General features: G+C 51.4%; 1 protein-coding gene across 1 annotated transcript in view; it reads left to right on the top strand.

Moving 5' to 3' along the window:
- The window catches only part of Myo18b (myosin XVIIIB), a 172,443-nt gene extending 162,888 nt beyond the window's left edge, over window positions 1-9,555 (top strand). Inside the window, exons 42-43 of the mRNA XM_021232330.1 lie at window positions 5,136-6,384; window positions 9,362-9,555. Of these exons, the coding sequence (XP_021087989.1) occupies window positions 5,136-6,372 (1,237 nt within the window). The 3' untranslated portion in view covers window positions 6,373-6,384; window positions 9,362-9,555. The remainder of the gene's footprint in view (window positions 1-5,135; window positions 6,385-9,361) is intronic.
- The last annotated feature ends 4,301 nt before the right edge of the window (window positions 9,556-13,856 follow it).

Raw genomic sequence — 13,856 nt, 5'->3', positions numbered from 1 at the left:
CAGAGGCTTCATCAACTGCAGTCGATGCCCATGGAGCACAATCGCTGTGGTCATGCCCGGGATAACCACACAGGAGACACAGCCGCGAGACACCATGGCAGGGGGAGGGTATGACCCACAGGTGGTCCCTTCGCAAGGCTGGCTTCTGAGCATGAACCATAGGCAGAGGCACCTCTCCTCCCTTTGTCACTTCTCTCCATTGTCACCTCTCCTCTCCTATTCTACCAGGATAGGACTTGTTTATTCTTTAACATCTGCGCTCAGCCAGGGGTCTTCCTCAGCCCCGATGCCTGAGCTGTCAGGGACAAACAGGCAGACAGGTGTTAAAACACTAAAATAGGTCAGATTAATGAAGAGCAGCACTTGGGAGCCAACTGGCACGCACTCATCCCTGGGTATCCAAGGGGACTTGGTTTCTGAGCCCCCACAGGTACTGACACTTGTGGCATGGTCCTTACCACCCTCGCCTCACAAACCCTTCGTGCCCTAGGTCACTTTATAATGCCCAACACTGACCTCCCTGACCTAAGGAGCAATCGGATTGTATTGTTTAAGGAGAATAACAAGAAAGAATACTTGTGCATGTTCGGTATAGTCACAGCTATTTTCCAAATATTTTTAAATCTGGCTGAGTTCACAGGTGCAGAATCTGTAAATGGGGAGGGCCAACTGTACCTGCAGGTGAAACTGTAGGATGTGTTGTTGACTGCTCTGAGGTTCTGGCACAGATGGAGGCTGACCAGCAAGCATGCCTCATCTCTAACTCCTAATAAGACCCTGAGACCGAAGGCCCCTTCTTGGAAGGGGAAGAGCCAGGATTTGAACACACTGTTACTCACTTAAAAACTCATTTTCCTAACCCTGCAGATTCCAGTATTCCAAAGATTTTATATACTGGTGCACCTAACAGTCCTCTGCAATGTTAGGTCACCAACACACAGGGCATTCATAGATCTGCTCCTATCCATTCACTGGCCAGCATTTATTGGACTCTTGCTGTGTGATAGGGACTGAGTTGAGCACCTACTGTGTACCAGGGAATTAATAACTACCCTCATGAATCCAGTATGTATTTGTAGGGTTTCTGCATCCTGGGGCTCCCCTGGTTCACTCTATATGTATTTACTGAGCATCTGACATGGATTAGGGTGTTAATCTAGGTGGTGGTACTAAATAGAACAGATATTTCTAACATGGGGCTTGCCTCTCTGTAACACCAGGAGGCAGATGTGGACTCCCCTGTTTCTCAGTCAAGGAAATTCTGGCCTGGACCATGTAAGGCAGCAATCCCAATGCCAGTGTCACTCAGGGTAGCACCAGACAAGGTCCCCAGCCACCAACCTCTGATGTCAGAGGTAGTGTCATCCTTGTATTGACCACAGAATCTTGCAAAAGGTCACAGAGACAAGTACATTGTTCTGTATTTGCTCATCTACATGGGACTCCACCTCAGCTATCTCCTCTGCAGCCAATGGAGTGTTCCCTGTCCCTTGCTCTGCTTGGAGGTCATAATGCCTACCTCTCAGGGTTGCCATGGAGGCAGGGGAGGCAGGTGCTTTCTTCCCTCATCCTAGCACATGAAGGTACTGTGGCTGTGATCATCAACTGTCTCTGCATTTGAGCCACCTCAATGTTTGTTCTTTGGAGATACTCAGGAACTTCTGCAGACTTGTGCCCCTGCTGGTCTCTCAAAGGCACCAGGCCTTCCTAGCAAGGCAGGACTCAGCCCTGGACCCTGCTCATGAAGCCAAGGCCACACCTGCATCACTCAGGGCTAGAAGCCTGGGCCATCTCCACCTTACACACACACACACACACACTACACACCAGTCTGGACCTGCACACCCACATCCGTGTTCCTCCTGGGACACTCCATCCCCTCTCCATTCCCCTCCATCCCTCCTCCATTCCCCTCTCTTGTACTCACTTCTGTCTCCCCCCACCCCTCCCCCACAAGCTGGGCCCTTCATCTTCCTTCCAGTCCCTACTTCTCTCCCACCCCCTGATGGTCTACAAGTTGCCTCTTTCTTGCTCTGCTCCATCTCCTCCCACTCCCTGGTCCTCTTCTCTTAAGCGCCTTTGCCCTTCCCTTCCTCCTCTCATCTTGCTTTCTCCTCCTCCTCCACCCTGATTAGACCCACCATGTACTGGGAACCCACTGTGAGCCAGGCTGAGACGGATGCAGGGCTAAGAGACAAGATGCTGCTGACCCGAGTTTGGGGCCTTTGACTCTTCCTCCTCCCCTTCTCCTATGTGTCTCCTCCGCACCTTCTTCCCCATCTTCCTCCGGCCTCTGGTCATTCTTCCTTTCCTCCCACCTTGCCCTGGCATCTGAAGCCAGCAGTCATGGTGGGAACTGGGAACAATGGGACTGCAGAGTCCTAGGAGAGCAGGCAGCAGGCACCCTTGATGTCATCATCCACCCCTACTGGAAGGCGATGGATGAGACGGAGGCCTGAGATACATTCATCACCCCCATCTCCTTTCAGGGACAAGACAGCATGGAAACGACTTTTGTCAGCTTGGGAGCAACCCACTGGCCCTGACAGCTCAAAGCTGTTTATTAAAAAGGAGAATGAACTGAAAAGAGTGTGACTGCCACACTGCAGCACATGTGCATGTGTGTGCATGCATGTGTATGAGTGTGCATGCATGTGTGTGTGCACTCGTGTGTCTGTTGAAGGGGGATGCTCCAAATACTGCTCTCCACAAGCATGCCTTTGGGTGACTGGAAAGCAGCCACTGGGCTCCACATGCAATGCTCAGCCAGGTCCAGCTGTGATGGGACAAGAAGTGACAGGCAGGACGCAGCGAACAAGGCAGCAGCTGTGGGAGAAGTATGAAGCTTTTGTCTTAGCACGCAGGACCTCCCTCTTCTTGGTCACTGCCCATGTGGTAGTCAGTTTTTCCTTTATCCATCTTAATGCCACTTGTGGTCTCATGTGTCTAGTGGTGGGTTACATCTGGAGGTGGGAGGTTAGGGATGCGATGGTAATCAAAGCCATTTGCGGTTGGCTGTTATGTGATCCTGCATTCCTCTTGATTGAGGAACAGGTGCCAAGCACAGAATCAGGAGATTCTCCTTTGTTTTCCTAACCAACTGCCCATGAGGCCAACATTGCAGAGCAGGGAAAGTGGGGCTCCCCGAAGTGTAGGAGGACTCACAGAACAGGGGCTGAGGATGGGGAGGTCCTGGCTCATTGTCATTGTCCACACTCGCTCTGCCCATTCGGCAACACGGAGCAGGGATCAATGAGTGCAGCCAGCCCTTCCCTCCATCCTTACGGAACTGTAGGCAGGGCCCACAATGGTCTGGTGGCATCTCATGGGTGCCATGCTGGCAGGATCCTCTAGGAGAGAAACCCACGGAATGGGTGAGGCTCTGGCCTCCAGTGTCCATGGAGTCATAATAACAAAATACCATGGTCCAAGTAACTTATAAACCACAGAAGTTGACTCTTCAACATCTGCAGGCTGGAAGTCCAAGTTCATAGCACCATCAGATTCATTGTCTGGCTCCTGGGTGGCTGTCTTCTCTATCCTGGTTTGGAAGAATGGGGCAATTAGGTTGCCTGGGGCCTTTGGGGGGGGCAGAGGCCAAACTGAGATGGGGTCTCAGGATCCCTCCACCTTGGGTTTTGAGACAGGTTCTCTCTCTGGCTTGGAGGTCTCACCTGTGAGCACAGCTGGCTGGCTAGTGATCTGTAGGGGCTACCAGCTTCTCCCTCCTCAGTGCTGAGATGGCAAGTCAGCACCACTGTCACACCCGCCTTCATACGCTTGCCGGTTCAGATCCTCACATTTGTGTGCCAAGCACTCTACCAACTGAGCCATTCCCCTAGCCCTGGGGCATTGTATAAGGGTAAAAATAGGGTATTAGTCCCGTGCAAGAGGCTCGCCCTGAAAGCTAGTAACCCCCAAGACTCCACCACCTAACACCTGTGGGTTATAATCACAACCTAAGAATGTGGGGGTTGGCAAAGACCCGGACGCCTAGCTAGCTGTGCCTTCCTGTCCCCCGTCAGTCGTCTCCTCTGGGGACCTCACTGTGGCTGTGTCCTCTGATCCCAGAGTAGCGCCCCTCATGAGGTGGGGCTGAGGTGGAGGCGGCAAATTCCAGTCAAGAACAGGATGCTTTTCTCAAAGCATCCTGGCCACCTTTGGGCTGTGGCCGACCTCCTACACTTGTCCCCATTGTCACAGCAAACAACTGGAGCCGGAGTGCACCTTGCTCCCACCTTACCTCCCACATGGCCAGCTCTGGCAGCTTCGTCTGCCATTCCCAACCCTGACATCTGGCGCTTCCTTTCTGTTTCTAAGTAAATTGTGAGACTTCACCGGTGGGTGGACAGGGCCTTGTTTCCCTAAGGGAGTTTTTTATTAATGGAAATGATGCTGTCCTGTCACCTCTCTGCTTTAAAGCATGTCCTTTATTTTACGGTCTATAATTCAAGGCTCTGACTTTGGGGACATGATGTACAATCTGCATCCCAGAATAGAAACTGCCTATCGTTGTCACCCCCCCACACACACACTGCCCCCTGCCTCCCCCCCACATAGACACCTGCCTTTGAGTTGATTTTATGTGAACTTTTTCCTTTAGGGGGAATGGTTTTTAGCAGCCCCCCATCCTCCATTCCATGAAGCCATTATAGATCTCTTGAAGTACCTCACCAAGACACAACTGTGGCACTCGGTGCTACAGCACCCCGCTTGTTGTAGTCACCCTCCGAGTTTGGCCTTGAATACATAAGTTATCCTGCATGCTTCCTCTCCAAGCATGGAAAAATTAATTACTTAGTTATCACACACCAGACTCCGGAGCGACGTTCTATCGTGTCAGATAGAATGCCCCATAAGTCCAAGTCACCCATAGTAGCCAAAGTGTTTATCCACTCAAATGTACTTAGCTGGGTTTAATTATAGATAGAAATTGCATCTCAGAAAGCAACACAAAAGTCATTTACACAGCTGGAGTTTCCACATGAAATCACATGACTCACTCGAGGCTGCAGCAGGGACCGCCTTTACAGAGACAAAATAACACTCATGCCCAGGCTTAGTAGCTCTCATGTGGGTCTCGAAAATAGTATGAATTGTGGTTTCTAGCGGTTGTGTCTTTCTTCTTGACACAGGGCAAGTGAAGAGGCCGGAGATGCTGAGAAGCTGAGACCAGCATCCCTGGCACTGACTGAAGACTGGGACTCTCCCAGAGAGACCTTGAGGAGTGGTTCTGTGTCTCTCCACCCAGCCTTCCCCCAAAAGCCCTACCATTTAGGAGATGGGGAAGGCTTTGCTGTCCATAAGAAAGACACCCCAGAAGAACCAGGTACTCTGTCTTCATCTCCCACTAGTCAGAGCATGGCTATGTCTCCCCTGCCCAGGGATAAGCTGCCCAGTCCGTCAGCTGCTCTCTCAGAATTTGTGGAAGAGCTCCGCAGGAAGAGAGCCCAGAGAGGCCAGGGTTCCTCTCTGCACCTGGGGGAAGGACCCACGCTCCCAATTTTCCAGACCACTGGGGCTTACTCTCTTAGGAGGGGCAGAGCCAGCAGCGATGAGGGAGACCTCTCACTGAGGACTGGAGCAAAATCCCCTCTGCAAGCAGAGGGGAACCCCAGGGCCACTGCTGGTCTCTCACGGTCAACCAGTCTCAAGTGTATCCCCTCAGAGGGCACTGAGAACATCACCCTGCCACCTGACAAGCAGAAGACACGGTTTGGTTCCTGTGAGTCCCTCTTAGAGTCAGGACCCAGCACCAGGAGAAAGCTGAGCTCCCCAATGGCACTCAGGGACCCTCTCTCGTCACCTACCCTGCGGCCCAGGAGGCGGTGTCTGGAGTCCTCGGTGGATGAGGCAGTCTGCCTAGACCTTGGGAAGGAACCTCTTGTCTTCCAGAACCGCCAGTTCTCTCATCTGATGGAGGAAACTCTAGACAGCGACCCCTTCAGCTGGAAGCTTCCGAGCCTCAATTACAGACGCCAGACCAAAGTGGACTTCGATGACTTTCTCCCTGCCATCAGGAAGCCCAGTGCCCCTTTGTCTGAGGCTGCCAAAGACGGGAAGGAGGCATCAAAACATCCGAATGTCCACTTTGAGATGGAAGAGGCCGACCGCTCTTTTCTCTCGGGGATCAAAACCATTTTGAAAAAGAACCCAGAGTCTAAGGAGGACCCCGCTCACCTCTCTGACTCCTCCTCATCCTCCAGCTCCATCGTATCCTTCAAAAGTACAGGCAGCATCAAGAGTGGTCCACGAGTGCCAAGACTCCAAGGTGACGGTGGTGAGCGCATGTCCCCTGAGCACAGAGAGCCTGGCCCTGGGAGGAAATGTGATGATGTTGAAAGTATAATGCGGAAGTATCTCCAGCAGTAGGGACCAGTGCAGGTAAGGACAGCAGGGGAGGTCACCCCCAGGCCAGGCATCCTCCAGGGAAATGGGGGTTCTGCTTTAATCTTGGGGTAGCTTGCTCCAAGGTGTCAGGGCTGTAGCTGAAGTCACATATGGCCCTATATGATGTAGGAGGATGCATTGAAAACCAGGGGGTCCCGGGGATGATGCTGAAAACGGGGACAGAGGAGCTGGGCAGACAGCAAGTGCTTTTCCAACAAGAATGGGGACTTGAGTTTTGGATCCCCAAGACCCATGTAAAATCCAGGCAGGTGTGGTGGCCACCTCAGGAGGTGTTGACAGAGGAGACCTGTCTGGCATCTAGGCTAACCAAACAGACAAGCCCTGGGTTCGGCGAGACCCTGACTCCACATATAAGATAGAGAGAGACTCAAGAAGACACTAGATGCCAGCCTCAGGCCTTGGCAGGCACGTGCTTACACATCCATACACATGCACATCCATACACATGCAAACGAGAGTGGCAGGTTTGTGTGGTGGCTCAGTCAATACAGTGCTTGCCTTGCAAGCATAGGACCTGAGTTCGATCCCCCATGTAAAGACTGCTGAGTGTAGTGGCATGTGTGCTTGTAACTTGGTGAAGAGGTGACAGTGGGTGACTGGGGCTCTCTGGTCAAGCCCTACTAGCCCAGTTAGTGAGTTCTAGGTTGAGTGAGAGATACTGTCCCAAAAGGCATGGTGGATGTCTCCCAGGGAACAACTCCTGAGGTTGTCCTCTGGTCCCAACAGGCACACACGTGTGCACACATACAGCTGCATGCACACACGTGTACACATGAACACAAAGACAGTGGCAGCCTTTCAGCAGCCCCATTGGATCTCATTTGCTTAACTTCCTTCCACTTGGGGTCCAAGGGGCTGGTGTGGGGTTCTCTCTAGGGAAGGTTCTCACTGAGCCACCGAAGGTCAGGCCGGAGGACGCATAACAAAGGGTGAGATCAGCATTTGCTTTATCTGTAGAGAGAAGCTGGAGCCAGGGATGGGGGACAGGAAACATGTGCAGAGTCCTGAATGACAGAAGAGAGCAGCTGGGGTTTTTTCCACCCCACCTCTGTTCCCAGCCCTAATCCTGCTTCTTTCCCACGTCAGGCACAGGACAGGTAACCCTCATGTGAGGACTGACCTCTGTCAAGTGCATGTATCAGCTGTGGATTACAGCTCATGATAACCCAAGAGGTGGTTAGCACTGGTTACCATTTATCCCCATTTCACAGGTCGACCAACTAAGGGTCAGAGAGTTCAAACTCACCCAGGCAGACCTGAGACCCTGAACTCCAGAATCCTTCCATCTCTCTCCAAGGCTCACCCTTAGGTCCCCCCCCCCAGGTGTCTTAAGCAAGGATGTCAGTGCTGCTCTGTATGCCCTACACAGCCAACGCGAACATCCCACTACAGAATCTCAAAACCCAAGGCCGAGGCCACCAACCTGTGGCACGCAGTTGCTCAGCGTGCACACACAGCCTCCAGGCCGCCTGGAAGCCCGTGCTCAGGCACACCTACTCCTTTGAGAGGCACCCTCGGCCCATTGTCAAGTCACTGCCCCTTCCGCAGAGACCAGCTTGGGCTGCATCCGAGCAAATTAATTTGACTCGGGATGGCCTTCTCTCTGCTCTCAATTACCAAGTAAAGATCTGATATTCATTTACATTATTATGCTCTTGGGGACAGGGGAAGCAGTTTCAAAGGCCAAGTAAAGGGCACACGTTCACAAGAGGATGGTGCTTGGTACACACTGACCCAGAACACCTTGTCTCTGCATTATTTTTTTAACTCAAGTGCCCTCTTCCCTCTGAGAGATGTATCTCACTGCACTGGGGCGCACTGGCCCCAGATCTCCCAGATTTCCAAGCTGGGGTTCTAAACCACACCCAACAGCCCATACAAACCCCAGACCTGGCTCCTCCCTCCCATACTGCTAGCCTTGAGACCACAGGTGAACCATGAGGCCTAATCAACACCTGTGTCTCCAGTAGGGTGCATACTGTGCAGTAACCAGTGCCTGAAGGCTTAATGAGAATTTAAAGGTTCAGCTGGGTTGGTGTCACATGCATGTGATCCCCATGCCAGGGAGGTTTGAACAGGAGGGTCATTATTTCAAGGCCAGCCTGGGATATGTAGTAAGACCCAGTCTCAAATACACATGGGTGCACACACATAGACAGAGGAATGTATACACACATAATACACATACATGTATATATACACATACACAGGTGTTCATACACACAGATACATATATGCACAAATGTGCACATATACACAATGTACACATGCACTTGTGTACATAGACATACACACAGATGCATGCATACACAATATACATATATACACAATGCATACATACACACATGTACATACACATGTACGTGTATACAGACATCCATTCGTATATATATATATATATATATATATATATATATATACATTCACACATCCATACACACATTCACACACACACATATATACAGAGACATACACACATTTTCACATACACAAGAAACTGAAACAGCCTCTCCACTGGCCTCAGCTCAGTGACGAGCAGTTTGCTTTAACTTGGACACTTGGGTCCCGTGTGGGCCTGCTTCCAATTCCTGTGACCCACTCACCAAGAAGAAAGTTCATCAGTGACTGGGGTTCTGGAAACTCTGGTTCGTGATGGATGGGCTCTGTGGCTTTGGGCCTGTGGAGAGTACTACAAGGCACAGCCAGTCCCTCAGGGTGGACAGAGAAGAGGAGAGAGAGGAGACTAGGGTCCACAGTGGCCTCATAGGGTGTCTCCCCAGTGACCAGAAACAGCCCATGGGACCCCTACACTTGACGTTTTCACCACCTCCCGTATCGTCATGCAAAGATGATAAACTTGGGCCTTTGGGTACGATCCAGAGCCAAATAATAGCGTCCCAGACTGCACCTCATTCTTCATCTCCCCTGTGTTTTCTTCCTGCCTCCTTAGATACAGCTTCCACCAAAGACGCCCTACTCCAAAGTTTTGGAGAGAAAGAGACCCCCAGGCCCTGGGGCCCGCCATCCAGAGCCAGACAACGTGGCCACCCTCAAGATGTGGGCTGGGCCCAGAGAGACATACCCCAGCAGGTCACCAGGCTATACCTGTGCTTGGTCTGTACAAATAAAGTTGGCTTTCCTGGAGTCTGTGTGGTTTCTCTGTTTGGGAACGGCCACCTTGGACTCTGTTGGGGGTCAGAGAGTGAGAGACCAGAAGGAGGAGACCAGCCCAAGTGCTTAGTGACGTGGGTTGAATGTCGTCAGTTCCTGCCCACTGTGTCTACAGGCCCTAGCGTGTCTCTTCATCAGACCATGGCCTGAAGTCAACTTTGGGTGTCTTCCTCTGCCATTCTTCACCTTATTCTTCCAAGACAGAGTCTCTCTGATTTATACTTGCCAATCCAGAGTGCCAGGCTGGCCCCGGGCATCTGGAACAACTCCCCTCCTCAGTGCTGGGATTACAGTTGTGCACCAGTGTTTCTGTCATGTGCTAAGACTTCATGACCGTGGCAACTAAGAGAAGGAAGGGCTTGTGATTCCAGAGGGATTCGAATCCATCACCATCATGGTAGCAAGTGGCAGGCTTGGCAGCTAACCCAGGATAATACCGGTTCTCATATCACGAATCATGAGCACAAATCAGAGAGAGCAACTGGAAATGATGTGAGTCTAAACTCTCAGAAGCCACCTCAGTGACACACTCTTCCCAAACAAGGTGGCCAACTGTGGACCACGTGCTAAAACACAGGCGCCTACAGTGGACATTCATCCACACCACCACAACCATCAAGCCCAGCTTTCACACGGGTGCTGGGAGCCACACTTGGGCCCTCTTGCTAGTGCAGCAAGCACCCTACTGACGGAGCCATGTCCCAGGCCCAGATCATTGTCCTCCATTCCTCTGGATCCCCACATGTACCTCCACCCTTCCTGTCATTTCTGCTGCTCTGCTCTCTGAGTATACAAGAACATGCAAGCCCTCACACACCTTCACTCTGTCTGTCCTCACCTTCACTCTGTCTGTCTGTCCTCACCTTCACTCTGTCTGTCTGTCCTCACCTTCACTCTGTCTGTCCTCACCTTCACTCTGTCTGTCTGTCCTCACCTTCACTCTGTCTGTCCTCACCTTCACTCTGTCTGTCCTCACCTTCACTCTGTCTGTCTGTCCTCACCTTCACTCTGTCTGTCCTCACCTTCACTCTGTCTGTCCTCACCTTCACTCTGTCTGTCCTCACCTTCACTCTGTCTGTCCTCACCTTCACTCTGTCTGTCTGTCCTCACCTTCACTCTGTCTGTCCTCACACACATTCACTCTGTCTGTCCTCACTTTCACTCTGTCTGTCCTCACCTTCACTCTGTCTGTCCTCACCTTCACTCTGTCTGTCTGTCCTCACCTTCACTCTGTCTGTCCTCACCTTCACTCTGTCTGTCCTCACCTTCACTCTGTCTGTCCTCACCTTCACTCTGTCTGTCTGTCCTCACACACATTCACTCTGTCTGTCCTCACCTTCACTCTGTCTGTCTGTCCTCACACACATTCACTCTGTCTGTCCTCACTTTCACTCTGTCTGTCTGTCCTCACACACATTCACTCTGTCTATCTGGAGTCTCTCTTGGTGTGCAAATTCCCATTTACAACACTCAGGATGGGTGGGAGCCCACCCTAACAACTTAGTTGAAGGCAATCCTCTCTTTAAAGGTCCCAGCTATAAACATGACTTGTTTAGATGGTACCAAGATCTCTTGCATTTTTAGAGGATCACAGTGTGACTTATGGCTTGTACAATGAAGTAGCTTGTGATGGTTTACCACGTTAATAAAAGTCTTACTATCTATTTGACTATTAAGTAAACATGTGTCATCTCCCAGTGTTGTCCCTAAAGCAAGGCCATTTTGGACATTGGAAATAAATTTACACGGCCCTCCTGGTGTCTGAGTGTCATGACTCTTCTGTGCCAGGAATACAGAAGCTTCTGTGGCATTTTCTACACCTGTAGTTCTCATTCGACCAAGATTTGAAGTCATCTGCTCAGTGCCAGGCACTGGTCACCATGCAGAGGCAAAGGGACAGGCAAAGGACCCTACTTTTCTGTGGAGGACTTTGTAGTTGCAGAGACCCAGACAAGAAGCAGGGGAACCAGTCTGCCGCCAGAGACTGAGACACTGTGGGAAGAATGAAGTTGAGAAAACATTTGTTCCTGAAACACATTTTTATAAGAAAGAAAGCTGTCATCACTCTCCCTTCATGTACACTGACACCTCCAGAAAGGTCAACTCTGCTAACAGCGATGAGGATTTCCCCCTCCGGTCAGGAACAGATTCTAAAGAGGGTGATTAAGAGTCAATTTGCTAAACCAGACTAATGGTGGCCTGTGATCCTAGCATCGAGGCCAGGCAGGAGGATGGCATGCTGGAGGGCAGTCTGTGCTCTGCAGATAAAGTCTGCTTCAAGACAGCAACAACAGTAAAACACAGGGCAGGGAGACGGCTGGATCAAGGAGTCTGTTGTCCAAGCATGAGTTCAGATCCCCAGAATCGGTGTGAAAAGGCAGGGCGTGGCGTCATCCAGCGCTGGGAGTCAGCGGGGAACAGCCACTGTGGACATTAGCATGGAAGGGGGGGCCCCACATGACACTGAAAATGGAAACACACAACCGGGCTCTCCAGCTCCTGGCTTAGACTGCTGTATGTCCACAACAGGCAAATCCAAACTAGGTGCCCCAAGCAGAGGCACGGTTAAGAAACAGGCCTCGAGTACACACGCACTCAAACAGAGGCACGGTTAAGAAACAGGCCTCGAGTACACACGCACTCAAACAGAGGCACGGTTAAGAAACACGCACTGAAACAGAATGCCCTCAGCCGTAAAGAAGGGGCTGTGACACTGTGTGCAGGGAGATAGTCACAACTGGAGACAGGCATTTTTAGTTAAGAGGATTAGGCCGATCGCAAAAGACAAATGGGGCATGTTTTCTCTCACTTGTGGACCCATGATTTCACATGGTCACATAAAAACCATGGGTGTGTATAGCACACAGAAGTAGAGGCGACTTAGTCTGTGAGGGAACAAAGGGACCTAAAGAGAGGCAGGGGTGGGAAAGAGAGGGGTGGGGAATGTGTTGATATACAACGAATGCTTGTTTCAAATGTTTAAGATGGAAATCAAAGCAATGCCAAGTGTAGCAGCAGCAACTCCTGGTCTCGAACTCACACTCCCCCCACCTGTCTTCACTTCGCCAGGTAAGTCCCTTCCTCAGGCATCAGCCTTCCCCAGCTTCCAAGTGGGGGCAGGTCTCTCCACAGCCCTCCACATCTGCACTTCCCCGAGAGGGTGCAGCAAAGCCCACAGCCCCCTGCATAGGTGAAGTCCACTCGCCCAGGTCACCGCTGTGTCTGCCCAGCTGTGACACTCAGGACCCAGCTCCTGATTGATGCTAGAGATATTTGCTCACAAAACATTATCCCAATGGTGGACACACCCTCCTCACGGGGAGGGGGGGGTCAGCCCAGTTCAAACAGCTCACAAACGCTATGTCTGCGTGGGGTGAAGGTTCCGGGTGAGGAGAGCAGCGGGCAGGGAAGAGTAACCCATGAGAGAGAGCTGATCACACCTGCAAGCTGGGGATAGCTTCCCAGGCAGAGCAAAGCTCCTGAGGCCAGAGCAGTGGCGGCCTTTTTGAATACCTTTAAGGGCTTTGGCATCCAGGGATGACATGAGCAAGGGGCAGAGAGCAGCAGACAACTCCTAAGAGGAGGAGTCAGTCGTGTAGGGCCGTGCTCTGTATGGTCCAGAAGAGAAATGATCTACATGATCTGTGATAGCCATATTTTTAGTTCTAAATAACTGAGTGGTTTATTAAGTATATATTGCCTGCCAAAGTAAAAGGAGGAGACACACACACACACACACACAGAGAGAGAGAGAGAGAGAGAGAGAGAGAGAGAGAGAGAGAGAGAGAGAGAGAGAGAACAAAGTATGAAATCAAGGGCTGAAAACACCCAGCAGAAACCAACGAGGAGACTGAGGCATCTGCAGAATCCCCGGTTGAGTTTTCTTGGCTGAGCTTCACTTTGGAATCTCAGGGTGAACCACAGACACTGTTGGGAATGTCTCACTTTACAGCTGTTCTCAAGACACTGTGTCCACTCCCGGGCCACTCTGCCATTCTGCCTCCTGCCTGTCACAGAGTCGGGGGAGCAATGTATCCAGACGAGAGCCCTGGAAGACACATACATGCACCTCCTTGGGTTTGAGGTGCATGTGTGTGGGGGGCGGGGAGGAGGCAACCCAGCTCCTCAGTGACCTCAAACAGCCCATGACAGCATGCCAATAGGATGTGCATTACAGGCCATGTAGGACTCCATAGAAACCTTTGCTTCCCTCTGGGTGGGAAGCAAAGTGGAGGATTTCAAGGTGAGCAACATCCCCCACTTTGCCCAAGATG

Source organism: Mesocricetus auratus, unplaced genomic scaffold (genome assembly GCF_017639785.1).
Source record: "Mesocricetus auratus isolate SY011 unplaced genomic scaffold, BCM_Maur_2.0 Super-Scaffold_100025, whole genome shotgun sequence".
Classification (NCBI taxonomy): domain Eukaryota; kingdom Metazoa; phylum Chordata; class Mammalia; order Rodentia; family Cricetidae; genus Mesocricetus; species Mesocricetus auratus.
The sequence above is the reverse complement of the archived record's forward strand: the minus strand, read 5'-3'. Positions and strand labels throughout refer to the sequence as shown.